The following is a 27,185-nucleotide window of genomic DNA, read 5'->3' on the forward strand; positions in this document are numbered from 1 at the left end:
TGCTTTAAATACACTGTGCATATTGACACATGTTTGTATATGTGATGGAATGGCTGATTAAGCACTCTAACAACACTATGATCACAACAGTGAAGGTGGCATGAAAATGAACAACTAAGCCATTTGCTTAATCTGTAGGATTTGACAAATCAGTTTCTCCATATGGTCCTATTGAAAGAAACCATTGATATATAGTCTCTTGTAAGAGTCATGTAACCTGGAAACCCATGCCGGAACCAGCACAGTGGCTATTTTCTATCCAACCAGTAATGTATGCAGAGTTGAAATGTGCTGGTGCCCCATTATGCTGGAAACAAAGACCACATAATATCAAAAAAGATATGCTATCAAGGAAATCCGTTTGTACACTGCATAATAAAAGGGAGGGGACAATTCTATATCTCCTGTTCTGAATTCTCTTGTTACTGGTTGGATAGAAAATAGCCACCGTGCTACTGGGCCCATTGTTGAAATTCAACTTGCATTTTTCATGTCACGAAAGCACGACTTAGGATATGTATTAGATTTGCCTATAGCAATGTTCTAATATAGGTATTTTGACACAAAATTGGACTTTTTCTGAAATAACATACCAAGTTTTTTCCATATTTCCATTTTATGACTCAAATTATGCCAAACTCCCAAGTTTTGTAAAAATCGCAGCAGTAATTTTTAAAAAATTAGCTCTCAAAATTTTAGCTCCTCAATGTTAGTTGAGTTTGGTATATATTTATTAATCTCTCTTTTTTTATTAAATTTATTTGATTTTTCCTTTCACATTTTGAAATTCAGGTTCATTCCAAAAAATTCACCCAATTTTTATGATTTATTTTTTAAATTTGTATTTTTAAATAATTTTTATAAATTTTTTGAAAAAAATTTTGATCTATAATCTATAAAATTTTTACCATCATCTTAAAGTATACCTGCAAAAAATTCCAGTTTTTGTTCAAACTTTTGGAACATATACGTGAATTAATATATCGGTGCGTTTTGAATTTTGGCATATTTCTTGAAAGTGATAAAGCATCAAACGTGGTTTAGACACTTTGCTAGAATTATTTGAAAGTAGGAACGTTTTTCACCCAGGCACAATGAAAGGAGGTAGGAATGAGGTGCCTTTTTCCTCGCTCCAGCATAATGGAAGGGAAAGGAGAATGAGTTGCCATAGATATTAAGAAGTTCTCTAAGTGAATTCTTCTTGGTGCAAACTGAAAAATATCAGCTAGATAAATTTTTGAATTTCTCCGTAAATTTCGCACCAAATTTTACAAAATTTAATATCTAGGCATAATTTGAGTCGTAGAATCGAAGTATGGAAAAAAATTCGCATGTGATTTCAGAAAATGTCCGATTTTTGCGTCAAAATATCTATGTTAGAACAATGCTATATATAAATCAAATATATATCTGAAGCCGTGCTTTCGTGACATGAAAAACACAATTTGAGTTTTGTCAATCAGCCCAGTAAAATGGAAGACACAGAACTGTCCCATTTTTTTTGCGCAGTGTACATTATTGAGAATCACTGAGCATGAATAAATGACTGGTTCATAGAACAGGTATGGTTTAATAATGCAACTATTCACTGTGCTGGTCTGCACATTAACATACTAACTAATCTGATGTCCTTGTAGGAGGATTAACATACTAACTAATCTGATGTCCTTGTAGGAGGATTTTATGAGGGTGAGACTATGACTATAAGTGGCTGTTGTTCTTGTTAAAACTTCCATTACACTGGAAACATGCTTCATCTCACAAGAAATAAAAATATTAAGGACTTCATATTCTTGCAATGGCCATTCACAAAAGTAACACCATCATTAAAATTCATGTTCATGTATAGCTTCTGATAATACCCTGTACCTCTGCTATAATTAAATTATCTGCCTAATGTGCATGTACTTATGCCTGGATCTTTGCAATCCATCTGAGTATTGTAATTTCTTTTTCTGTTTTCTTTGACAGTGCTATTGCTTAAGTTTTACTACTAGTGGTGTGAAGAATTTCTACCAGGAGAATGCTACCAGTATTTCTCAGTTTGTCATCAATAACATTACTCAATAATAAAGTAAAATATTCATAAATGGAGTATGTTATAACCATGCAGAGAACTGTTGCTATCTCGTAACTTTTAGATATCCACTTTTGTTCAACTCAGTTTGTAGGTCTTCATTTTCATAACAAATTTCTTACTTATTATACATGTTATACATATATACTTATTATACATATATACATTATTATACATATATACTTATTATACATATATACATATATACTTATTATACATATATACATATATACTTATTATACATATATACATATTACTTATTATACATATATACATTGACTTATTATACATATTTCCCCCTTTTGTAAGCATATAAAATGTAAGATAGATGTTTATTTTGTTTCCTTCTATTGTACAGTTTTATTTCCTTCTATTGTACAGTTTTGTTTTTAATAAAGTTTATTTTCAACGCACCTGGAATGACTTTACATATTTCCCCTGTCATTTTTCTTAAAAACTTGATATATAAATCTTTAGAAATTATTCATTCTGAAATTATTCTATTATTTATTATTCTGTCTCCATGGAAAACTCTCAGTATTTGGTGAAACGTAAAATCTGCCATGTTCCTTAGATTGTTTAAAAAGTTGAAAATATATAAAGAGACATCTTTAAATAAAAAAATATTGTTCAATTTTAATTTTTATGAATTAATATTTTTAAGGTTTTCATCGGAGGAGATGCCAATGGGGTTTCTACACTGAATGATGATTTCAGTAGTACCAAAGAAGCAAACTGGGTATTAAACCCTGGAGCAAAATTAGAGCCCACTTGTGGAAGCAAAAATAATTTTCTACATTTTAAAGGTAATCTGTTCCCAAATAATGACAAAATATTCTGCTGCTGAACTCTGGATTTTAATTTAATTTTTTAGATATACATATGAATAATAATGAATAATGTTCATCTAAATTTATCATTTTTTCACCAAGTTTTAAAGGTAACCTTTTATTTGACAAGTCTTTTATCGATGAAATGTTGGCTTTCTTATGAAAGAGCATGCATGTAGGCTTTGCAATTTTTGATAAATCCAGAAACAGATAACGGATTATTTATTGCCGATTAAATAATTTATTCCTTTTATGTCTTACCTGCATTTTTGAAGAATTTCTTCAAGTGCTTTAATTTATAAACATATTTACTTTAAATTAATAAAGTAGTTAATCGAAGATGCTTCTATTTTTAATTTTTAATATTCTGTTCTAGAAAAACAGTCAGTAATAATTAATGCATTCGCATCAATTTGTATAAAAACTTTCATAGCTTACTAAGATGTTGAAATAGAATTATTTTAATCAGTTTTATCACATGATGCATTAAAATATTTTTGTTACATATTTAATTGTATCCAGTTACTATTACAGAGTGCATTGCCTTGGCAGTAGAACATTGTAAATAAAGGATTTTAGTTAGTTCTTCATAATTTTTGTATGGAAGTAGTTACTGTACATAAAATAATGTTTTGAAACTTTGAAAAATAAGATTGTTAATGCACAGTTTTGGATGCTTTGATAGTTCAAAGCTCATTGCGATACAAACAGGTTCCACAGATGGCTTAAGTTGCTGTGTACTACAGAATGGGATGCCACATCCAATTTCTTCTCAAAATTTATCTGAAGCAGAAAAAGACTATGGACAGAGCAGTGTTTGCTGTTTCTAAATTCTGCTACTTCATTTATGGTCAGGTAGTTGAAGTGCTAACTGATAATGAACCTTCCGTGCCTGTAAATGGAAATATAGGTTAGTATCATCTAGGTTGCAATGAAGAAAATGAAATTGTTAAAATTTCAGTTATATACTTTCTTGACTTACAGTTGTGTATGGCAGATTAACTATCATAATCTTTTATTCCTGAAAAATATAATTCTGAAATGATATTAATTATGCACAGTTTAGAAAGTATTTTTAGATGTGGGTAGATAAGCAAAACGAGTTTTAAGAAGCAACACTAAGTGATTTAGGCCTTGCCTATGCTATCAAATTTGGTTTGAGAAATTGTCTTAAATGAGAAAAATGTACTTGTTGAAGCTTAGAAATATTTTAAATTTCAAAATAACATATATGACCAGGGAATTCTATGTTGTTTAATGATAGAAGGATAATTACAATGAATTTAAGAACAGAAATGATGAAGTTCACTTTGAAGTAGAGAAAATTAAAGCCAGAACAAGGCAATTGTTTTTTGGCCGATAATCAATAAAGATAGTTACAATACGATTGCAATATATAAAATTTACAAGATATTTAGGTCTAAAAATGTGAAAGAATCTTTAATAAATCACAATATTCCAAATTTGCCGTATGAAGAAACTGGCATGGATATTTGTGAACAACGGATGAAAATTGCCTGTTAAAATGATAGTACGTATCAGAGTAACTAGATATAAAAACTATTGACTAAATCTTCTGAGGAAATAATATTAAAATTTAATGAGGTTTGTCCTACTTGTGTATACTCAGTTATTTGATATAACATGCCTTTCTGTTAAGAGTATGAACCAATTCACAAAAGCTTGGGTTTTGAAATTTTGAACAGAAATCCTAGTTATCCTTATTTGAATAGATCTGTAGAGAAAATGGTTGGGATAGCTAAAAATGTTTGACATAAAACAGGAATAGAGGTAGATGAAAATTGATTACTGGAATGAATGTTTTGTTTTATGTCTGCAGATCCTCATGAGCTGCGGTCTTTGTAAAAATTACTAGCTAATCTGTCAATCTTAAAACCAAAAGCCATAAAAGATTTTAGGAAATAAGCAGAAGTTAAAAAGGACATAATTAAATTTTACATGATGAGCAAGCCAATAAAAGTGTGGATTTTAATGAAGGAGTAAATACACTATTGAAAGCTGATAAACATTGGAACCAGCTGAAATTATTAAGAAATATAAAACCCAAATTATTCTTATTAAAGACAGAAAAAAAGGAAGTAATCAAGAAGAAATTTATTTCATCTAAGAAAATGTTATTCAACTTGGATTGTTCTGGGTATTATGATACAGAATTATTTTATTTGGGCTGTTAAGAGAAGGTTTACATAGCTCAAGAAATAACAAGTAAGTCCCACAATAATGCAGTCAAGGCTCAAGTAATCTGGGAACTGCTTGTGTAACAAAGAATAGCAGAACTGATAAAAAAATTTTTTTAAAAAATCATCTCACTTAAAAGATTTTATTTTGTAATTTTCCCATTATAAAAGACAAAATGTTAAATATTTGGTAAATGTATTCAGTTGATACTAAAGATTGAATTTTCTTGAGAACAGAACAGTTTATACTAAAGAATGAACTTTCCTTGTTATAATTGTAATAAGAATTAGGATATTATTAATGTTAATAAATCTATGTATTTCTTAAGATATCATTTTAATATTTCAGTTTCAATAAAAAAAGTGACACTTTTGGATTTACAGAAGTCCATTTCATATGAAATTAAATTTAGTTGTTTGAATTTTTCAATTTATTTGAAAATTCTTGCTTAATTGATAAATTTCTGAAAATAGGCAAAACTATCTGGTTGTAACAAACATTTTCCGCTAAAAATAAAGTTGTTAATAAAGTTAGGAAAAAACATGAAAGCAGTACCTTTAGTATGGATAGCAAAAACCACCCAAATCTATGACTATCTGTCAATGTTTTGGTAGTTTTTCAAAGCCTTTGGTCCATATACTTGGTGGCCACGAGTCCAAAAACAGATCAATCTCATTTCAGATGTCCTGTGCAGAGTGCAAGATAGCACCAGGAAGATGTAGCTGCAGGTATGAAAAAGGTAAAATTCCAAAGGAGCGACGTCGGGGCTATATGATGGGTTTGGCAAAAGATCCTATTCAAGTCTGTATGTGTGTGTGTGATTATGGCAAAGCCTCGAGAGCTATTTGCCTAATGAAAGGGATGCCTTCATTTAGGATTTTCTGAGGGAAATTGGCTCGTATACACGTTACACTTAAGGAAAACTATGAAAAGGCCCATGCAGCCAGCCCGGTCACGGGATTCGAACCTCGGACTGAACTACCAGTGTTCAGCGACTTTACCGCTCGGCTGCTATTGGGCTCCATTCGAGTCTGTATAGAGTCCAGCCAGTAAATGCAGACACATATATAGTCTTGCATTGCCTTGATGGAACATTACTTTTTTGCGCTGGAATTCAGTTCGATGTTTATTCTTGATAGCAGCATGAATATGGGCTAGCATCTCACTGTACACGTTACTGTTCAGAGTTTTATCTTTTTCCAGATACTCTTTGTGGATAATACCACAGCAGTCCCACCAGATACAATGCAAGATCTTTTTGTTAGTCAAATTGTGCTTTGCAACACTGCCAACGGGCTCACCGGGCACAGACCAATTCCAAAGGACGCTTTTCAGCCTGGTTGTTGAAGTAAATCCACTTTTCATCACAAGTGATAATCCGGTCCAAAATTTTGTCTTTGCGTTGATGTTTGAGCAGATTAGTGGAGGCCTAAACACGTCTGTCCTTATCTGCTCATGTTAGCTCATGCAATGCATAGTGCGACTAATGGGCATGGCACTAATGCTTAACACCTTAGCAAGCTCTCAAGTGTTTGCATATTTATCTTTCTCCACAAGTTTTTACAGATAGGCTTCATCAACATCAATAGGCCGTGCAGAACACTATGCTTCTTGAATGTCATAGTCCTTGTTTTTAAACTTTCAGTACCAAACCTTCACAATGTTATAAGATACAACATTAATACCTAAAACTGTATGCATGATTTGGTGGCATTCTCTAGCTGACTTTTTGCAATAGAACTGGAAATGATGGTTCTAATCTAGTAACATGATAGTTCCATTTCAGACACCTTGTACTTGGTGATAATGATATTTTTTTACAAATTTCAAAACACAGTGGTCTTCTCTTTCTTTCAAATGCCAAAAATCGTTTGACAGAATATGATTAAACATGCCAATGCACACTGTTTTCGCAGGCGATATTTGCGGTGGCGGGAAACTGTTGTTAAACCGGATATTTAGAAGCTGTAAAATGAAACTATCACTTTATAGATTTATGTCTAGAAGAAACTATGTGCTTTTTCCCTGTTACTTAATAACTAGTTATTTTAAAACTTTCATTGTATAAAGTGTTGTTAAGAGAAGGAATTTTATTTATTATTTATGTATTTCTACGTTGTCATGATTTATGTACTTTTACATCTGATAATGTAGACATTTCTACATGTTTCTGCTACATACTGACATCTCTACATGTTCATGATTTATGTATTTCTACATCTACTGTATATTGTCGTCTTAATAATCCATCATTTTTATCAAATTTTAAATAATTCATTATAATAATTTTTGGTATTAAGTAGTTAATATCTGTGGGTATGTAGGACCTGATGACAGGCGATATGCTGTTACAACAGATGTTGTAGTTGCTGAAAACACGTATATTCAGTTTGAACTTGTTATGGGCTGCAGATCAAGTTCCGCTACTTGTTATGGTAAGTAAATTTGGAATCAAATTTATCATTTATTTGCAGAACTTTTGTTATTAACTCTCAAGCTTTAATTAAATATATTTAATTTATAAACTGGTATTTTTATTGTTTTGACTTGTGTTTAATTCATCAAAAATCAAGTGTTATTAAAGTCAACTGTAAAATACGAAGAAACCAATTAGTATTAGTAGTTAATAGAAGAAAATTTTTCATTTAACTGTTTTTTTAATTATTATTAACCATCATTATTTAAATAGTTTTTAATAAAATTTCAGTAATTTTCCCCCTGTAAATATTTATTTTACTTTGATATTTGTTTTATTTTGATATTTATTTATATTTTACTTTAATTGATATTTTCATATTTTTTTAATTTATCCTATGGTGGGATTCTTTTAGAAATTTTGTTGGAGTATAGTATTGATATGGGCAAATCATGGGATTTGGTGCAGCATGATTGTCTTCCCATGAACGCTGATTGCAGTGACTTTTTTGAGGGCAGTGTATTTTTCTCAGACATGTATCAGGACATCACTCGAGTTTCTGTTCCCTTACCGTATTACACCAGGTATTTCTTTGCATTGTTGTGATAATTTCTATACAGCTTATGATATTTTTAAAGGTAATACGCTATTTTTGTTTCAAATAGAGGCTAAATATTTTTGTTGTACTTAAAATAAATATTTATTACTTAAATTGCTTTAAAATGGAGGGAGGCTGTAAAAAAGGTATTGTAGTATAAAAATTTCTTTTTTTTTAATAGTGATATCTGTAAAAATATTGAAGAACTTTTCATATGACTTCTCCATTTACTTTTAGAACACAGACTACAAGATTTCGTTGGATTCAACTCCCAGAATTCAAATCTTCTCAGACCTGGGCAATTGGACATTTATACATAGGCGAAGAATGTAAATACATGTGTTCGGGTCATGGCAAATGCAGCTCTGGTGTATGCAAGTAAGAAAAAAGGCTAAAATCTCTATTTTTTCCCTCCCATCTTTTAGCTTTTATTCTTAATTAATATGTGCATATCAAGTGTATTATATAATGACTTAAATAAACTGTTCTTTCAGCTTGTACTGACATTAAAATTCATCTAAATCTAATTATAATATTTAATTAGAAAAACCACTACTTAAGTTTATTTCCATTCAGCTTCTTAAGCTCATTTTGTAAATATATATTTTATTTTTTATTAATATTATATTACTGTCTTTTTGTTTTTGGCGAAAGATGTGATGATGGCTGGACAGGTACTTACTGTGAAGAATCGAAATCTCCTTTACCAACAGAATTGAGGGACTCGTTTGTATCAGAACCTTCTAATAGTAAATATGCCCTTATTGTAGGGGGGATATTATCTGACCTGTGTGGGCCATTGGCATCTGGAACTTCTTTGCATTTCTATGGTGTAAGTTTATTAAATGAAAAATAATGTAATTTAAAATAATTATTGAACTTCAAAATAATCATTTGGATTAATAAACTATTCTGAGTTATAAATAAAAAATGAAATAATTTTGAATTAATAAATAAAAAATTTTGAATTAATAAATAAACTTTTGCACAAAAGTTCATATAATTTTTCTGATGTTTATTCATGGGTGATTAACAACAGTCACACGAAACTTACTTTAGAAGATATGGTTTACATTTAGACTATTAGAGACTAAATGTGGTAAAAATGTGAAACTTTTTTTAAACTAATTCATTTTTGCACATTGGGAGTTGAAGAAGATAATTCTGTATTTAAACCATCGAACCTAGTCCTGCAAAATTTGCAAATGTAACACTGATTCTTGTTGTTTGACTTTTCCAATGATCATTATTTGGCATGTTATTTTAACATTTATTAACCTGAATTCTTTGCTTGCCTGTTTAAATACTTTTTAAATGACACATACTGTCTGAACTAAATTTTAATTATATATTGCTTTTCTTGTTGGGAGAGGGGGTGGTAAAATGAAAATGTGTGTTAATGTGTTTATATCAATGCACTGTCTCCTTTTCAACTGCATATCTATAACCATAAGATTTAAGCTTGAAAATGTAACAGAGATTTCTCCTTGTTTTCTAAAGCAATTTTTTTAATCACAAGTTTGCGCTTTTGGAAATTTATATGTTAAATCATTTTATAGTACTGTTAGAGCAGCTTTAAACCTTAATAACACTTAATAATAACTTTAATTCTTTCTATGTCTACATTTTGTGTTAATATTTTGAAAATAGAGACACAAATTTCACAGGTTCTAATTCTTACAGTATTAACATTATTTAAAAATAATTTATACTTTAGCTTGAGAACATATGTTCATTTGCATAATATTAATCCCTGTAGCAAGGATTCTCTAAAAACTGTGGCTATTTAATTAAAAATAACTTTCCTTTTAGACTTTACCTTCTAGATATATATTTCTTGTTTATTAAACCAAGATAAAACACTCTCTAGATTCCAAGAAACACTCATTATGTGTCATTATGAAATTATCTTGTTTTATGTAATATTTCCTACATAAGTTTATGGTATTTAAAATAGGAAAGAGATTTTGAGTTTGTTCTAGTTTAAAAATAAAAATAAAAATTTAATGCAAATACTTTCAGATTATTTTCAAGTTTATTTTTAAAACTGTTTTTTTATTATGACTTCCATACAGCATGTTAATAAACTTTTTTCTTTCTTTCTTTTAAACAGAGCTGCAGCCGGCAAATTGTAACAAAAGATTTGAATTTAGAGAAAGCAAGTGTTATTACCTTTTACTTTCGTTATGGATGTATTTCTGCTCCAATAAATAGCAATCATACAGTTTTCCTTCAGTATTCTCTAAATGGTGGTATTATTTGGAAGACAATGAAAGAATTATACTTTAAAAGCTATTTAATACCTAGGTATGCTAATAAAAGTTTAATAAATTCTTGCTCTAGTTTACTAAACTATTACAGTCAAAAGTCGTTAATCTGGACTCGTCGGGACTTCGGCGATTCCGGATTATCGATTTTCCCGGATTACAGATCATCAGTTTAAATCTGGTAAGATGGCATGCAGAAATTCTAAAATTAAAAATATGAAACCATAATTTATGAAATAAAGAACAATTATGATCTAAAGGGTATCAAAATTTACAAAAAGAAAAAGTTTAATATTTATTTGTTTACTTTATTAAACATTTCTTTCAATGTAAGTTGTTTAAGTTGCTTCGTTTCATGGGATAATACTTTCTCCTTAATTCTATTAAACAGACATAATTTCTTGTTTAGTTACAAAGTTCCACTGTTCAAGTCCTATAATTGCTGTGTCGAGAATGCCGACTAATTCGTCAATCGAAATTTTTTCGTTTTCAATAACCTCTGTGTCACTTTCTTCACTATCGGAAGCGAATTATAATGACAAGGAACTTGATTTAAATCACATCAAAGACGGAGTACATTGGGATAAAATACTACATTTAGTAAGGAATTATAAGCCAAATAAAATAAAAACATCTGCCCTGAAGATAAGGATAGTGCTGACAGATCAACTTCCAATTCATTGCGCGCCGCGTCGTTTCCCTCCCCCCGCAGAGCAGCGTGAAATTGATAAACATATTTCGGAATGATTAGATAATCAAAGGATTGCCTTTATCCATTTTTTGCAGCAATTCCACTTTGTATTTAATGGACTTCGAAACATACTTTCGCTTTGTAGATCCTTTACATATTAGTAAATATATATCGGAAATTCTATTTGACATAATTGGAAGTTCAAGCTTACTTTTATAAAATTGCTCTAACAGTCTGCAAAAAATAATAAGTCGGATCCAATTCAAAGATTAAGGAACAACGCAATCTGCAACATTAACTGAATTAGATAATTTTAGCTTAGCTTATACTGTCCGTTATACATTAAACGATCATGCGTAAACGTATTATGCGCATGCGCACACGCATATTTGCAGCCATAAAGGTCTTACGCACACACGTAAACGCCTATGCGCAGAAAGTTTGTAGCTTTGAGGTCCGGATTATGGGTGTCCGAATTAACGACTTTTGACTGTATTATTTAGTTTAGTAAACTAGAGCACTATTAAAATTTACTATTAAAATTTTAAACACTATTAAAATTTACTTTTTATCCCATTCTGCATATAAAACTTTCCATTTGTGAAGGAATCTTCTCTTTCCTTCCTTATTTGTGCACCTTCATAGTATATTTGAAAGCATATCTACTAAGAAACTGGAAGCTCTTGAGTTTGAGTTCTGATGAATGCATTATTGATTTTTCATATTTTCTGCTCCAGTTTATACCCTAATGACTCTGCAAGTGGCACTCAGACCTTCAGACCTTCTGATTGCTGCCAGTCAGTTGTGCTTCCAATTACACCATGAAAATATGGAACAAGGAAAGAGAAAATACCTTACAATGTAGTTTGAAGTATTATTTATTTTTTCCTTTTTTTTAGTTCATTATGCTGCTTTTGCAACTGATATAAAAACATTTTGCAGTTATGTAGCAGTTCCGCTGCCAGATGATGCCCGAGCTAAAGTTGTACGAATTCGCTGGTGGCAAGCACAGCATTCAGGAAGAGCACATAATGATTGGGCTATTGATAATGTGTTCATTGGAGGTGTTCTTGAGGCACCTGACAAATATATTGCCTTAGAAAATGGTCGTTTTTTGGTAAACAGTGAATGGATTACCAGCACTCATATTGAAAATGCAGAGTATTGTAACAGTGGTACTTCAGTTGCTGTTGGTAAATCTATCAGTAATGAAAATGCCGTTTTGGAGACGATAGATATACACATAAAGAAGCACTATGTCTTAGAATTTATGGTGAGATATTTTACAAACTTTAAATCTTAATTGTATATAATCAAGATGATTTTTAGATTGAAATTATAACTTTTCATTGAAAAATAGGTTTAGATTTTAAATTTTATCTTGTCTAAAACTAAGAATTCTGTATGCAAAAACTACTTTTTTAAAGTTCATTGTATAGTTAAGTTATAATGTATAAATTTCTTTTTGGTTACTTTTAATTATTTTAGTTTAACTAACTGATTTTTTATTTTAAATTATTGTATTTAATTATTTTTATTATGCTTGAGTACAATTAAATATTATTCAATCATTTTCTCACAGAAGTGGATCTAATTATCTGCAACAAAGTCTCTAATAATGACTATAATGATAGCTTTTAAAAATATCATCTGGTGTGTAATTAGTGAAATTATTGCATATTATTAATAAATAGAGTGTTTCAGTGACTACTTATTAGTTTATATTATCTCGTCTGTAAGCAATAATGAAATTAGTTTTTTTTTTATCTGAATATTTTGACCAAGTGTTTTTCATTTTTAATTATAAGACATGTTTTTAAAGTAAGTACTGTTTGGAAATAAAAAAGAAACAAGTAGAATTTTCTTATTAATTTTATTTTTACATGAAAGCCTGCACCTCATTCCATTTTTCTAAATAATTTCGGCCAATATTAAGGTATTTATAATATCGTACAACGAATTTCTAAATCCTCTCTTCATAGAAGTCTGCCACCTGATTTGACACTGCGGCATGGTCATTTTGATCTCATTGTTGTGATGAAGACTGCCCACATGTTTCTTCAAATGCAAGAACATGTGATAGTCACTAAATACTAAATCAGAACTGTAACGGAGAGTGATCAAATTGTTCCTAGCAATAGACATGATGAGATCTTAAGTTTGTTTAGCTGTAGGTTTACAGGCATTGGCATGAAGCAAAACAATTCCCCTACTCAGCATGCCAGCCTTTTGCTACTCAGCCTTTTGCTTTGGATTGCAAGAAACAGTTTGTTTAAGGTCTCGCAATATGTTATATAATTTATTATATTACCATGAGGCAAAAATCAACGAGCTACACCATCTTCCTGTTCTAGAACACAATACATATGATTTTCTGGACTGAAACTCTTTGCTTAAACTTGCATCTTCTGTTTCACTTATTTGTCAAATTTCTGCACCAATAATGTTCATCAGGTTACCTTCTTTGTTCATCGTTATGAACATTTGTGTGACCGTCTTTAAAAGCTCTAACCCATTTCTATACCATTTCATCACTCGTAATGTTTTTTCTGTGTGCTTCTCTAATTTGATGATGAATTTCAGAATCATCCATGGTATTTCACAGTTGGACGGATCCTCAATCAGTGGAGTAACTTTAAACACTGAAAAACAAATGGTACCACGGTCTAAAGTTTCCATAAAGGCACCTGTGGCTTTCCAACAGATATAGGTAAACAGCACACGTGTGTGCAATGCCGACCACAGTGCTGCCATGCCAGAATTTCAAAATGGGACTACTTTAAAAACATGCCTCATAATAAGATAATTAATGTAACTTTTTTTTTTTTTTTTTTTTTTTAAAGAGTAAATTTGTTTTAATGTAAACATTTAAAGGTCAAATTTTAAGGTTTACATAAAAGGCACTTTGAAATTGGGATAGAAATGCAGACAAAATGAAAGTACTGCATTTTTTTAGAATGGAGGATAAAGGGAAGAGACAGGAAGCGATGTTATTTTCTTATTTTAAGGTAAAATAAAAACTAAACTGCATATATTAGCAGCTTGAAATTAGTTCATAAGCGAAGAACTTGCTTTCCGGTTTTTGTATGACTGCTGCATTATATTTTCAGTGTAATCAATTATAGCATTAAACATATTTATTTAAATTTATTAATATTTCTAATGCAGATTAAGAAAATCCTCATGAGTAATCGAGTGCTTCAGGCCTATGGATGCTAGTAGTTGACCTAAATTCAAAGCCCGAATACGAGCTGGCAGCATGATGTTGTTTATAGTTTTTTTCTCAAGAGTAATGTGAATACAAGCCAGTTACTTTTAGAAAGTCCTTCATGGAAGCATCCCTTCCCTTAAGCAAATAGTTCTTGTGTATTTTGCCATATCCAGATAACCTAATGTAATATAGCAGATTCTGAATATACCAAAATAATTATTACTAAAGCAGCCGCATAATAATTTGAAAAGCAACACTTATAATTAATAATTTATACATATTTTAGTACATTATTTATCCAAAAAGTAACACAAAATAAAAATTTGGTAAAACTGTAATTAATTATTTTAAATAAATAGGTTAAATTATATTATTTGAATAAAGCAAAGAATTTAAGGGACATGTATGCTTAAACTCCATTTTAACTCTGCAGTAAAGCACATTTGTGATAGAGTCCTAGGGTCTCATTCTGCTGTTTCACCATCAGTCTTTTCAGAGAACTTCTGGTCATTTTAAGTATTCTCATTCTGCTATAATTTCAAATATCTACATCTATGTTTGATGCAATGTTGTTGTTTAGCTGCATATATTTAAGTTGTCTAAATGATTATTGATTTTTGCATATAAAGTTTTTTTGAGACTAAAATTTACATCTTCACAAAGTAGAAGAGAAAAGGAATTATTTGATACAGATGATAACTCGATCGGACTAACCACCTGCAAGTTATTAGAGTTTCTATTTTTATCTTAGAAGACTGAATTTTTGTATATAGAGTACAATTAAAAAATGCCTAATGTCTAGGTACATACCTTTTAGTTGACATTTAGTAGAAGTTATTAAAGCCTTATAATTACTTGTTACATACTTATAATATAGAAAATTAGCTAAAAATAAGCCAAATTTTATCCCAAAATTTTTAAATATATTGTAATTTTAATCTTTTTTCGTAATATTTAATATAAATATTTAAAATTTGAATTTATGGAAGCCATTGTTGAATCCTCATGCAAAAACTCCATAACAGTACATACAATTTTATTTTCACATGCAAAAAATAATATTATTAAAATATTAATATCCTCACATGTTATAAATAAAACTATTAAAATTATATTATTAATAATAACCTAAAAACAAATAAAATTCTTTAAACAGTAATAAACAATTAAACTTAAAGTTTATTTCATTATTTCTACTTATAATAGCGATTTCATATATATATTTCATATTTTCATATTCATTCATATACACATCACTTCATCATTCACCATTGGAAGATTTTTATTTAAATTGTAAAGTACTGATAGGCTAAAATTTCAACAGTTGTTTTGACATTAAAATTATCTTTTCTTCCCTTAAATACCTATTAAAATACAAACAATTCTATTACATTCCAGATTAATTTTGCAATTAACAGAATGATCACATTAAATGTATAACTTAATTAGCACTGGATTTACAATAAAATTTTGTTTGAAGACTTGAACTTTCAAACAATAGTTATGTTTTTATAATTAAGTTTAATGGCTTCCACTAGTCCTTCTATGATTGCTTCACTTAGTGGATCAGTAATTACAAACAATTCTAAGGCAGATAGTCCTGCAAAAACAGTTAGCTTGATTTCTAGATTAGTAAGAATCACTGTTCTGTCACAAGCTTTCTCCAAATGAAAACTGTAAAAAACCATAAAATTAATAAAGTAGATAGAGAGCAAATATCTAATTACGTTAAAGGTATTTTAAATCAGTGTCTGATCAGGAATTTATGATAGCAAAACAAGTGGGAAAGGTTTTACAGTTATAGGAAAAAGTAAATTTTAGTACTGTCATGTAAAATAGTGAGATTTATTTAATTTTTCCTGAATTCAGAGAGACTAAACGACAAGAATAAGGTAAAGGAGAATTATGGAAGTAATCAGAAGACAACAAAGAATCCAAATCAAAATCTGATTAAAAAGAAGTCAGATCATGTTCTCTTAATTAAAGGCAAAGATGAAGATTGCAGCCCAATAATATTAAATCACAATTGATTAATAGTGTAAAACCACATAAACTTGGATTAAAATCTAATGAACTTCTTGCAAAGAAGCATAACACCTATAAAACTACATAAAACAATAGAAGAATCTTCTGCACTCAAAGAATATTAAATACTTTGAATTAGAAATTTGAATATTCGAATTCCTTGCTTTCCTCGAGAATCATTTATAGTACTTGGAGTAGCACAAAATCTTACTTCGGAAGAAATTCAGCAAGCTATTGACAATTTAATTCCTGTAACCTCAAGTCAAGTTTTCTGTCCTAGAAGTTCCTGGGCTTAAAGTGACGGCTATTGTAATTGGATTATAGAAGTAGTGCAGAACATCATCTAAGAGTTTAATACTGAATTTTCTTTGTGCCTTTTTAGGGATTACATCAAAGTCAATCACTGTTTTAGTTGTTAGGCCTTTAGGGATTTTAGTAGATTTTGAAATTCCTTCCAACCTGTTCTATTTGTGTTTAAGGACATTTTACAATAGAGCAGAAGCAGAGAATTGTGCTAATTGAACACACTGTAATAGACAATCTAACACAAAATTTGAAACAACTTGTAAAGCTAGCTTGAAGATACGCCCTGTATACCGGCAAGAACTATAACATCTCAGCAAAATCCATAGGTCACGCAGTTTTAAAGTATGCCTTCAACTGAAAAATCTTAGATTCTTACAAGCAAATCTTCAAAGAACTATTGAGCAGTCTCATACCATCCGCAAGACATAGTCCCTTTAAGACGTTTTTATTTTTTTGGGGGGGCTGAGTAGCACAGATTAGATGTCGCTGCGGAGAGGTAGCGGATTCGGATATCTACCTGTTCCACTGCACAGGAACAAAGAATGCACATCTTAAAACCTAATCAGCTTTACTTGCCTAAATGGGCAGAAAATATGCTTAAAAAGGAATTTGAAAAGAGAAAGTTGCAAGAAATTCTTAAACACTGTCATCTATAAAATAGGATGATAAACAGCTTCAACAAAGATTAAATTGGAAACAGTATAAGGTATTTCTCCCGCCTTCTTGGCATGCCTTCGTGATGTGGTGTTCTGCACGCTGGGTGCGTATTCCAGAGGTCCGTGGTTGATTCCCGGGAAGGCGTTGCTCATTTTTCATCTCTCCTGCTTCCAAAAAATACCTAATGTCTCTTACAAGTGGTGCTTGAACTTAAAAGGGTGTTGGATGATGATTCTCCACGTCCAGGATTTGGTGATTGGGTCCCCTAAAACCTCAGTCGCCCACTAAAAAGGGGAGTATATGAGGTATTTCTCCCGCCTTCTTGGCATGCCTTCATGGTGTGGTAGTCTGCATGCTGGGCGCGCATTCCAGAGGTCCATGGTTCGATTCCTGGCGAAAGCGCTTGCTCGTTTTTCATCTCTCTGGCCTCAAAATAAAACCTAATGACTCTACAATGGTACTTGACAAATGAATTTTTTTTAATTTATTTATTCTGTAATACTGTTTCATCATTAAGTATTTTTTTTATGTAATCTTGTATTTTCTGTATTGTCTCTTTTGTATGTATTGTATGTTATGATTTCGTATTTTGTTATAATTTTGTATCTGTTAGAAACTATGCTTGATTTGCGATTGCATATGCCTTATTTTATAGCTTTGTATTATGTAGCATTGCATTCTTGTTTTAAACTTTTGTGCTTTCCTCTTATATTATTATTACGTTTATATTGTGTGTATTGTACTTTTGTTTCATATTTTGAAAAAAATGCCATCTGATCTGTTAACTCATCCCTTGGGGGTGGAGCAGATAGTAGATGGCATTTGCCAGAATGTCTTAATCTTAGAATTCAAACCTAAATATAACAGGTGTCCAAAGAAGTTCATTCCATAGTTTTTTAGTGAGAAATAATGACCTAGTAATTTCATGCAAATTCATTTTATGCAGCAAAATAATCTCCTTCAGCTTCAATTACATGTTCCTAACGATTTAGCCTGCATTTTTAAAAGGTCTTGTCTCTAGAGCCAAAACATTGTCCTGCGGCCTGCATGACATGTTATCCGTTTTGTAACTGTTGCTCGTGTAAATGGTTATCCATGGCCAAAACCAAATGATAGCCAGATGAAATAGTGCTCCGAGAGTAATTTTGATGAGTTAAAACTTCTCAACCAAGTGTGTTGATGACCTCACTGTATGATGTCTATCATTCTTTTGAAGAATGATCACTCCTTTCTTATTGACTAGTGCTGGCTGCTTCTGATACCGTGCATCTGAAACCCTCCGCAACAATGAGAAGTACACTTTGGCTGTGATCATTTTGCTGCTCTCTAACAATTCAAAGTCCACAATATCAATGATGAAACACCACAGAGCAGTACCTTCTGTTAATGAAAGTCTTGTTCGGAGCCAAATGCCACAGAATGAGGGAATGAACAAAAAAGTTTTTCCTTTGCAGTTGCTGCCCATTTCTTGTCTCATGTCAGTATCTGGTCTAAGAATGGAGCCTTCTTGTGGTATGAAAGTAATGAAGAAGAAATGTTAAGTATCCAGAGTTTGGTTTCTTTGGTTGAAATGAGAGGAATCCACTTACTGAGCACCCATGTCTTCCCAAGGTTGTGTAGATGCAATCAAATGGTTTTCTCCAATATTGGAAACCTTATACAAGTTCATTCCAGGTTTGATGTGAATTACACTCAATATCCTCCTCCAACTTGGAGGTTGTCATCGATAATGGATGGATGAATATCCAACTTCCAGGCTTGTCCTGGAGGCTCTCATCTCCTGGTGTGAATCGACTGAACTACTCTTGTGCTGTGCGCTCAGTATTGATAGCGGTCCAAACACGGAGCATATTTTCCAACAGATTCTGCAGCACTGCTACCCAGTTTGAACTATATAAAGTAAGCATGGCTGTAAGTAATCCTTTGAAACTGACATGTTTATTTTAAAATTGTAGTTCTTACAGAGCTGCTTTTGACATGACTGACACACCTCACAACTTTGCACTGACTGTTAATAGCTGATGGAAATGTCAACATCTGAAATCATCTCAACAGGGTGTCTGGCACCTTCTGTTTAAATTTTACTTCTTGCTCCAGTGGCATGAACTTTTTTGGATGCCTGATAATAATAATTCATCTTGTGTTTACCTTAATACCAGCTTGATTGGTTTTAATATTCTTATTTGTGAATATAGAATGAGTGATTAAGAATTATTCCTTATATTCCCAAATTAGTTCTCTATTGGATGCAATGAAAGTTGGGAAGATCCTGGTATGCCAGTAAGATTAGAATATTCTGTAGATTTTGGAAATTCATGGCAAGAAGTAGTTCAGAAATGTCTTCCTATGGAGCTTAACTGCTCTGGTGTTGCAGAATATCCATCTGTTTATTTTACACCGGTACCATGGAAACGATTTACCTTTCCTTTGCATGGTGATTTTATTTCTAAGTATGTATGAATAGCATTTTCTTTTCAGCATTTAATTTTTTAATCATACCCTGTATTCATTTTCCCTTTAATTTTTAGTTTTAATAACTGGCATTATATTGAAACTTTGAAAATTTCTATTAAATATTCCAAGATATTTATAATTTTCTAAATTATCAAGGAAATTTCAAATTTTTTCTCTAATAATGGAAAAAAGTACTGATTTGCCATATGTATCTGTGTTTGTTACATAAAAATACTTAGTGTTTTGGGCTACTGTGGAACTAATTTAAAGTAATAAAATGAAAAAAATAATTTTAGAAATTTTGATAATTCTTTTAAAAAAATCTGCCAAATCATATGTAGTATGTTTGTGTATGTAAGATAAAAAATATTTGAGGCAAAATTCTAATTTTAATTTGAAATAACTCTCTATTTTAATTTGGGTATTTCCTTTTTAGATCCAAAAAAATAGTAACTGCTTATAATAAATTGATGTGAATTGCATAATTTCAAAATTAATTCATGCATAATGCTAGTTATTGCAGGCACTTACTTAAAAAGCTTTTTGTCCAGTAATGATTTCAGTTCAGAAGCTGAAACTTTTTATTAAACAAGGGGAGTCTGAAAAGCATATCGTATTCTTGCTCTTGTTTGCTGTCCTGCCAATATGCCACTGCTTATCTCTATTCCATCAATCATGTACTAATAATAAAGATGTAAAAGGGTACAAATGCGATGAAAATTTGGTGTACAGTTTGGGCCCATTATGATGTATAATTCATATTTAGAATGTGCTTCTTAAGAAATAAAATTCTTTGAGATGGATTATAAGTGTTTTATAAAGTATTTTGAGATTATTTTTTCTTTTTATTATCATTTTTGTTTTTGCACTCAAATAGTCAAGAAGAACATGAAATATTTATTCAGTAGTAATGTTCAGTACTTAATTGTTCTGATTTTAATGTTTTGAAAAATTATACCGCCAATGAGTCTATTTGAGGCATGAAAATGTGAATAATTCATATGCTAACTTCAATTTCAAATTTTAGTATGTTTAAAAAAGAAATTAATTTTTCAAAGATTTTTTTTAGGAAATTTTTTTCAATTCAATATGCTTAAAACCTAGTTCAAAGTATTTTATTATTTCATACAGTTTTCTTTATATTTATTTACAGTTTTTTCTTAAACTTTCCAGATAGTATAATTTTTATATTAAAAATATTCTTTGCTAAAATTAATTTTTCAATCTTTAGCACTTGATTTTATTATGTTTTATAGTCCCCTTTAGTCCTCAGTTTATTACTTTTAATAATAGTTTCTGTAGTATGTATGTTATTGTTAGGTTTCAATTTATTTAATAAAGTCTTAAAATATTGCAATTTTATTAATGTTGTAAGTTTTATTAATTAAAAAAAATTTTAAGGACTAAATGAGATTATATGAAAAATGGCTTCTAGATTTTTTCTAACTTATCTATGCATCTTAGCACAAAAGATATAAATAAATACTATATTTACTTTCTTAACCTATATTAAAATTTAGATGATATAATCAAATTTTAATAACATCAAATTATACTCAGTTATAGATTTCTGTTCAAATTATACTCAGTTTTTACAATACATGTTTTATACAAGTTTAATTTTCTTATGAATTTTCTTTTACATCTATTATCATCTATCTGCTTGTTATTTAGCTTAAAATTATTTTGAAAAAGGAAAATGTTAATCAGAACTATTATTTTTTATGAAATAATTCATTTGTATAATATAAGTATTTTTTAAACATAAAAATATTTTTTTTTAAATAACAGAACATATATTTTTTCATGATGAACCTATGTGTTGTTTTTTAAATAAAATTTTGATTTAATTAATTTTAACCATATTCAAGTTTTAATCTAAATATAATTTTAGTTTAATTTTTACTTTTTCATAATTCGTAATTTTATTGTAAATTAGTTGGACACGATTCAGATGGACACAAACAGCCACTCAAGATGCAACACCATCACACAAATGGGCAATTAAAAATGTGTATATTGGTCCTCAATGCCCACATCACTGTCATGGACATGGATCTTGCATATCGTTTAAATGCCACTGTGACAAAGGCTATTCTGGGGAAAGTTGCTCACACTCAGAAAATAATCCAGTTAGTTTCCTTCAGTTATTATTTTTCATATCAGTTTATTTAATTTATTTATTTGCATCTGTTAAAAAGTGCTAATAATGATCATGAAATTTCATATTCATAATTTACATAATATTGCAAGAGAATATGTTCTTTGAAATGATTGAATTCATATATCAAATTAAATTTTTTTGGCATGTGAATGAGAATTTTTATTACTGTGGAATCATATTTTAACAAAAATCTAATTTATAGATTGTATATTTTTAGGTGTTTTCACATTTTTCTCAATGCAATTCTTGTTTATGAACTTTTGGGTTTTATTTTTCTTCTTTTGGGGGGGGGCTTTGTGTGTAGATCTTAAGAAGCTAATAAAATTTTTTAAAAAATTCTTTCCATATATTAAGCATTTGAAGTAATTTCCTAAGCTCATTTTTTATTAGTAAATTTGTTTTTGAAGATGGAAATTAAAGCATGAATATCTTTTAAATTTCAAATTTTCTAGTTCATGGGAATTTTTGTGCATGTGAACACTTAATGAACTTACAGTATGATGCTTTTCATACATTGTATGTCAGTTTTTGAAAATAACTTTTATAACACATTCATCTACATAATTAAATACAATTTATCAGGTGTGTTTAATAAACTATTTTTCCCCTTTAAAACTTTAAGAAACTGTTAAGGGTTTATAAAAAATGTCAAAATTGCTGAGTTATGCTTGAAGAGAAAGAAAAACTAAAGAAAGTGAACTATTATTTATGGATGATGGTAGCAATGCTTATCTAACTGTATGCTTAATACAAGGGAGAAGGGCAAAAAAGTTAAATAAATGGCATTTTAAAGGGAGATTAAATAATATATTTTATATGCTTTGCAAGTTATTGCTGAAAATGCACTCTTTTAAATATGCATAGTTGACACCACAAATGTTTTCTTTCTTTTCTCTGCCTTCAAATGCTCTAATCTAAGTCAGACTCCACGCATTCTGTGGTGTCTTCTGAATTAAGAGGTGTCACTTAAATATGAGTAAGTATTCAAATGTAGAAGACAGAAACAATTTTATTTCAGATAGGTTTATGTTTAGGGCATACAGAAGATCATGCATTAAATGAATTTGTGTGTTATACATACTTCTGCATGGGTTCTGGATATATATTTACTACTTAATGTAGATGTGAACGTAATGTGCACATTTTGTGTAACAGACATTTAATAGCACAAATGTTTTATTAACACACGAACAAATCAAATAGTTAACATGAAAATAGAATCACATTTATCATTACGCTGGCATACAGCGGGTTGCTTTTTGTTACTATCCGTCTCTTCTCTTCTAATGTAAGTTACATGAGAAAGAGGCATTGCACACCATTCATATGTATAATATAAGTATTTTTTAACATAAAAATACTTTTTAAAATAACAAAGCATATATCTTTTTAAACTGCACATACGTGGTCATCATATCATCACACGGTATGAAATGGTTCAGCAGCTATTTGCGCTGATAAAATACAGATGGGATAGTAAAATAATTACATTATTGTCATTCATGGCTAATATTCTAATAATAGAAGCATAATAATGAAAGCCATCTAAAGCATAATATTCTCTCATAGGTGGTGACTGATTTTGTTCTTGCAGAGAATACATTCCTAGCATTTTTAAGAGTTGAGATGACAACATAGTCTAGTGGTAGCAAAACAACATGGTCCCATATGCATATGGTAATTTGCCTTGAACATTATTATTACCTTTTAAGAGGTAATGTTATTTTAGTCCACTCTCTGTATCAGACTAATTAAAAAGAAAACTGAAAAGAAAAAAAAAAAAAAAAAAAACAGCTAAGATTTAACATCTTATCTGGCCTAACACTGCTTCGAAAGTAGCTTCCTTCTACACTTATCAACCAATGATAAGAAGTCCCTCTGTAAGTGTATAATTGAATTATGTCTAGAAGCTTATGCGATTTGCTTTGAATGTGCTGCATGAAATTAAAGCAGCTGTCAATTTAGAAGCGAAATAATGTTACAAATACCAAATCTACAAGAAAAGGAGAAGAAATGCCACTGAAAATTTCATTCTTGCCAAAAAGTATTGCATTTTCAGAGCATTGTCAGATGATGTTGTGGTGAAGCAACCAATTTCCATCACTCTACAGATGTCTTTTTTTTTTTTTTTTTTTTTTTTTTTTTTTTTTTTTTTTTTTTTTACAATTATCTTGTCACAGAAGACTCAAAATATCATAATAAAAGGTTGCCTAGCCTCTTTTGACTTATCTATGCATCCTATACACTAAAAAAAATAATAGTCTTGTATTTGTTGCATTCATAACTTTTTTGTTTTTTGGTTGTAGGGAATTTGTAATCAATTATTGAAGCATGTAGCTTCGTCTTATGATATAATGATTAATCAAACATATAGTTGCAACTGGAGACATTGACTGCGCATAGAACGTTTGCCACATTTCAATTAAAAGACATCCATAGGCACCCTGGCATGACATATGAATGCAGACGAGGATTACTGTTAAAGGGGCAGAAGTTAATGCTGCACTGTCCATGCTCATAGCTATAGCTGCCCAGTCAGTTTTTTAAATCACTATGGAATAGCTTCTGCATACATTTTGTCAGGTACTGAAAGCAAAATCGTGTATTTTGTTACTAAAGGTAAGAAAATACATCCTTTATTTTAGATTCATTCACCTATGTATGATCGTTTACTGCATACATTGGCAAATAAATCTAAAGCAAATAATCTAAAGTATTTTGAAAACCATTCATCATAAAAATTTGCAAGTGCAAGAATTTTTCTTCTGCAGTGTCTACATTATGATTGAAAAGTAAAAAATTTGAGAAAGCAAATTGTATTGTTTCATTGAAGCAATTGTATTGTTCATTCATAAATTCATTGAATCTTCTAGTCATATTCAATCAGAATTTTTTGTTTGTAAATTTATTTAGATGTCATTTATTAAAAGATTAAGTTTCATTACATCACAAATTAGCAACTATAATAAGGTATTTCTCCCACCTTCTTGGCGTGCCTTCGTGGTATGGTGATTTGCACACTGGGCCGGTATTCCAGAGGTCCGCGGTTCGATTCCTGGCGAAAGTGTTGTTAATTTTTCATCTCTCCGGCTTTTCCAATTAACCCTAATGTCTATACAATATATGTTGTCTACTGCTTCTTTTAAATATATTGTATTAGGGCTTTTATAATTCAGTACATCTATGAATGTAATAAATTAATTAGTAAGCAGAAATTACCCCTGAGGCTCATGATCACATGTTTTCATGCAATAAAAATAAAATACTTTTCAAAATTGCGGAGAAATACAATTTTCTGGATGAATATTCAACTGTTATCACAAATTTATTTATTTGTTATAGATCAAGTGGATAAAATAATTGTACATTGTCAGTTCATTCTATTTCAGTTCAAAGCAAGATAGATTATCTGTGTGAATATTTTCATCGCTTTCCTCATGTACTTCTCTCTATGTGTTACAAACATGAATGAGTTTAATTTAAGAAGTGATTCATAAAAGGAAGCCTCTAGGACTGAATAATCCTTGCATACATTGCCATAATAATTTATTTATGTACCTGAATATTATTCAATAAGACAAATACACTCAGTTGTTTTAAAATCATAATCGACACTGTGGTTAAAAATTGATAAAAAGTCCTATTATACATAAATATAGGATGAACTCACATACTACTCTCATAATTACAACTGGTTGCTCATCATGGGCCTTTTAGTTGTATGCATTATGCTTTACTTAAATATCTGATACTGTTTTCCTATAAATAATAATAATAATATAATAATTATTTTTGTGGAAATATTTGTGGGGCTTTGCTGATTCTAATTAGAATTTACTTCATCAAAAAATTTTAATATACAAAAGGGAATTAATTGTTCAAATGTAAGCATTAATGCTGTGTCTTTCATTGTATATTTAAGAGGGAAATATTTATTATTTTAAGTCTTTTTTTATTTTAGACATTTCTAAAAGAAAGTTTCCATGAAGCAAATCTTGATCCAACATATTGGAATTATGTAGTAAGTGGAAGAATAGCATACCCGTGTTCTGTTCTTGTGGAAGATACTGCTATTGTTTTCAGTGGTCCAGGCCCAAGAATTCTGGAGACAGTTGATTTAGATTTACGAGATGCTAAGTAAGATTTTCTATTTATGGCTCTTTTTATAAAATGGACAAATTAATTTTATTTCTAATTGTTTCTTTGGTTTGGGGATATAGGCAGATAGGCATTCTTTGTCATAATCAAACAAAACCAGTTTCTGCATAATACAAAAAAACGTATTTTTTCTAAACATTGTTGACATATTTTGAATAATTTGGTGTCTTTTCAGTCAGTGGAAGATTAGCCGAAAGGGAAAATATTGTTATGAAATGTACAGGCGCCGTAAGATGGCTTTCCCTCAAAGCAGTTTTAGGGTTGCCATAAAATGGCAAGAGAAGGCAGGGTTGCCACATTTGGCGAGAAATCGCCCATTTGACGATATTTGTCGACAAAATTGGCAATATACCATGGACGGTTGGAGAACCTTCTGGAACGAATTCTTACCAGTTTAGCCCAGAATGTTCTCGAACACCATTCAAAAGCTATATAAACCCTGCTGGTATGCGGAGAGTCAGTTGGTATCGAGAGTGTATCTCGTCTAGCGAGTCAAACCCTGCGGAGTCGATCGAGTTGACAGCCGGGCAACGAGTGCCGAGTGGGTGGTCGAGTTCACCGAAGGAGTCTCGCAGTCTATCGCAGTTAGTGCATCATTGAGAGAGCATGTTGAGCTCTGGGAACGACTGAACCAAAGAAGTCAGGAGCTGTGCTCTGTGTGTCGTCGAGTGCATCGCAAGTTGTAGCGTGGAGAGTCTCAAGAGTACGTGGAGTACCGAGAACAACCAAGCAGAGTTGGGAGCTGTACTCTGGAAAGCAGAGTTGGGTGCTTTGCAGGAAGCTGTCTCCACCATTATTGCCTGACAGTGTGAAGGCTGTGTTGCTGATTGTTCCAGCATGTTTATAAGAGATTTTCGATGACTGTAAAATGTGTTATTGGAGCTGTCCTGATTAATATTAGCTAAATAAAGTGTGTTTCAATACTTCATCCAGTGTTGTCGTTATTCACTCCAAATCTACGAACCCCGTACGAATGTGAAGGAAGAAAATAATGTAACAACTGGTGTCAGAAGAAAAGAAAAACACAACAATATTATACTCAGAGCTGAAATTTCTCCTCCTCCCCCCCACACAGAAAGGAAACAAAGCAGTCTGCAAGTAAATAATACCTTTCCACTGATAAAAGATCTCT

The 27,185-nt window shown here is 30.7% G+C and overlaps 1 protein-coding gene across 2 annotated transcripts in view; it reads left to right on the forward strand.

The window, feature by feature from the left end:
- LOC118202279 (reelin-like) overlaps positions 1-27,185 on the forward strand; it is a 297,785-nt gene that overhangs the window by 106,622 nt on the left and 163,978 nt on the right. For both annotated transcript variants that reach the window (XM_085812571.1, XM_085812570.1), the window contains 10 exons: positions 2,742-2,883; positions 7,431-7,541; positions 7,938-8,106; positions 8,358-8,498; positions 8,775-8,952; positions 10,234-10,427; positions 12,021-12,351; positions 19,513-19,727; positions 21,671-21,863; positions 25,857-26,032. In XM_085812571.1, the coding sequence (XP_085668697.1) occupies positions 2,742-2,883; positions 7,431-7,541; positions 7,938-8,106; positions 8,358-8,498; positions 8,775-8,952; positions 10,234-10,427; positions 12,021-12,351; positions 19,513-19,727; positions 21,671-21,863; positions 25,857-26,032 (1,850 nt within the window). The remainder of the gene's footprint in view (positions 1-2,741; positions 2,884-7,430; positions 7,542-7,937; positions 8,107-8,357; positions 8,499-8,774; positions 8,953-10,233; positions 10,428-12,020; positions 12,352-19,512; positions 19,728-21,670; positions 21,864-25,856; positions 26,033-27,185) is intronic.

Source organism: Stegodyphus dumicola, chromosome 3 (assembly GCF_044657685.1).
Source record: "Stegodyphus dumicola isolate Sdum_Otavi_A_Nest chromosome 3, ASM4465768v1".
In the NCBI taxonomy this organism is placed as follows: domain Eukaryota; kingdom Metazoa; phylum Arthropoda; class Arachnida; order Araneae; family Eresidae; genus Stegodyphus; species Stegodyphus dumicola.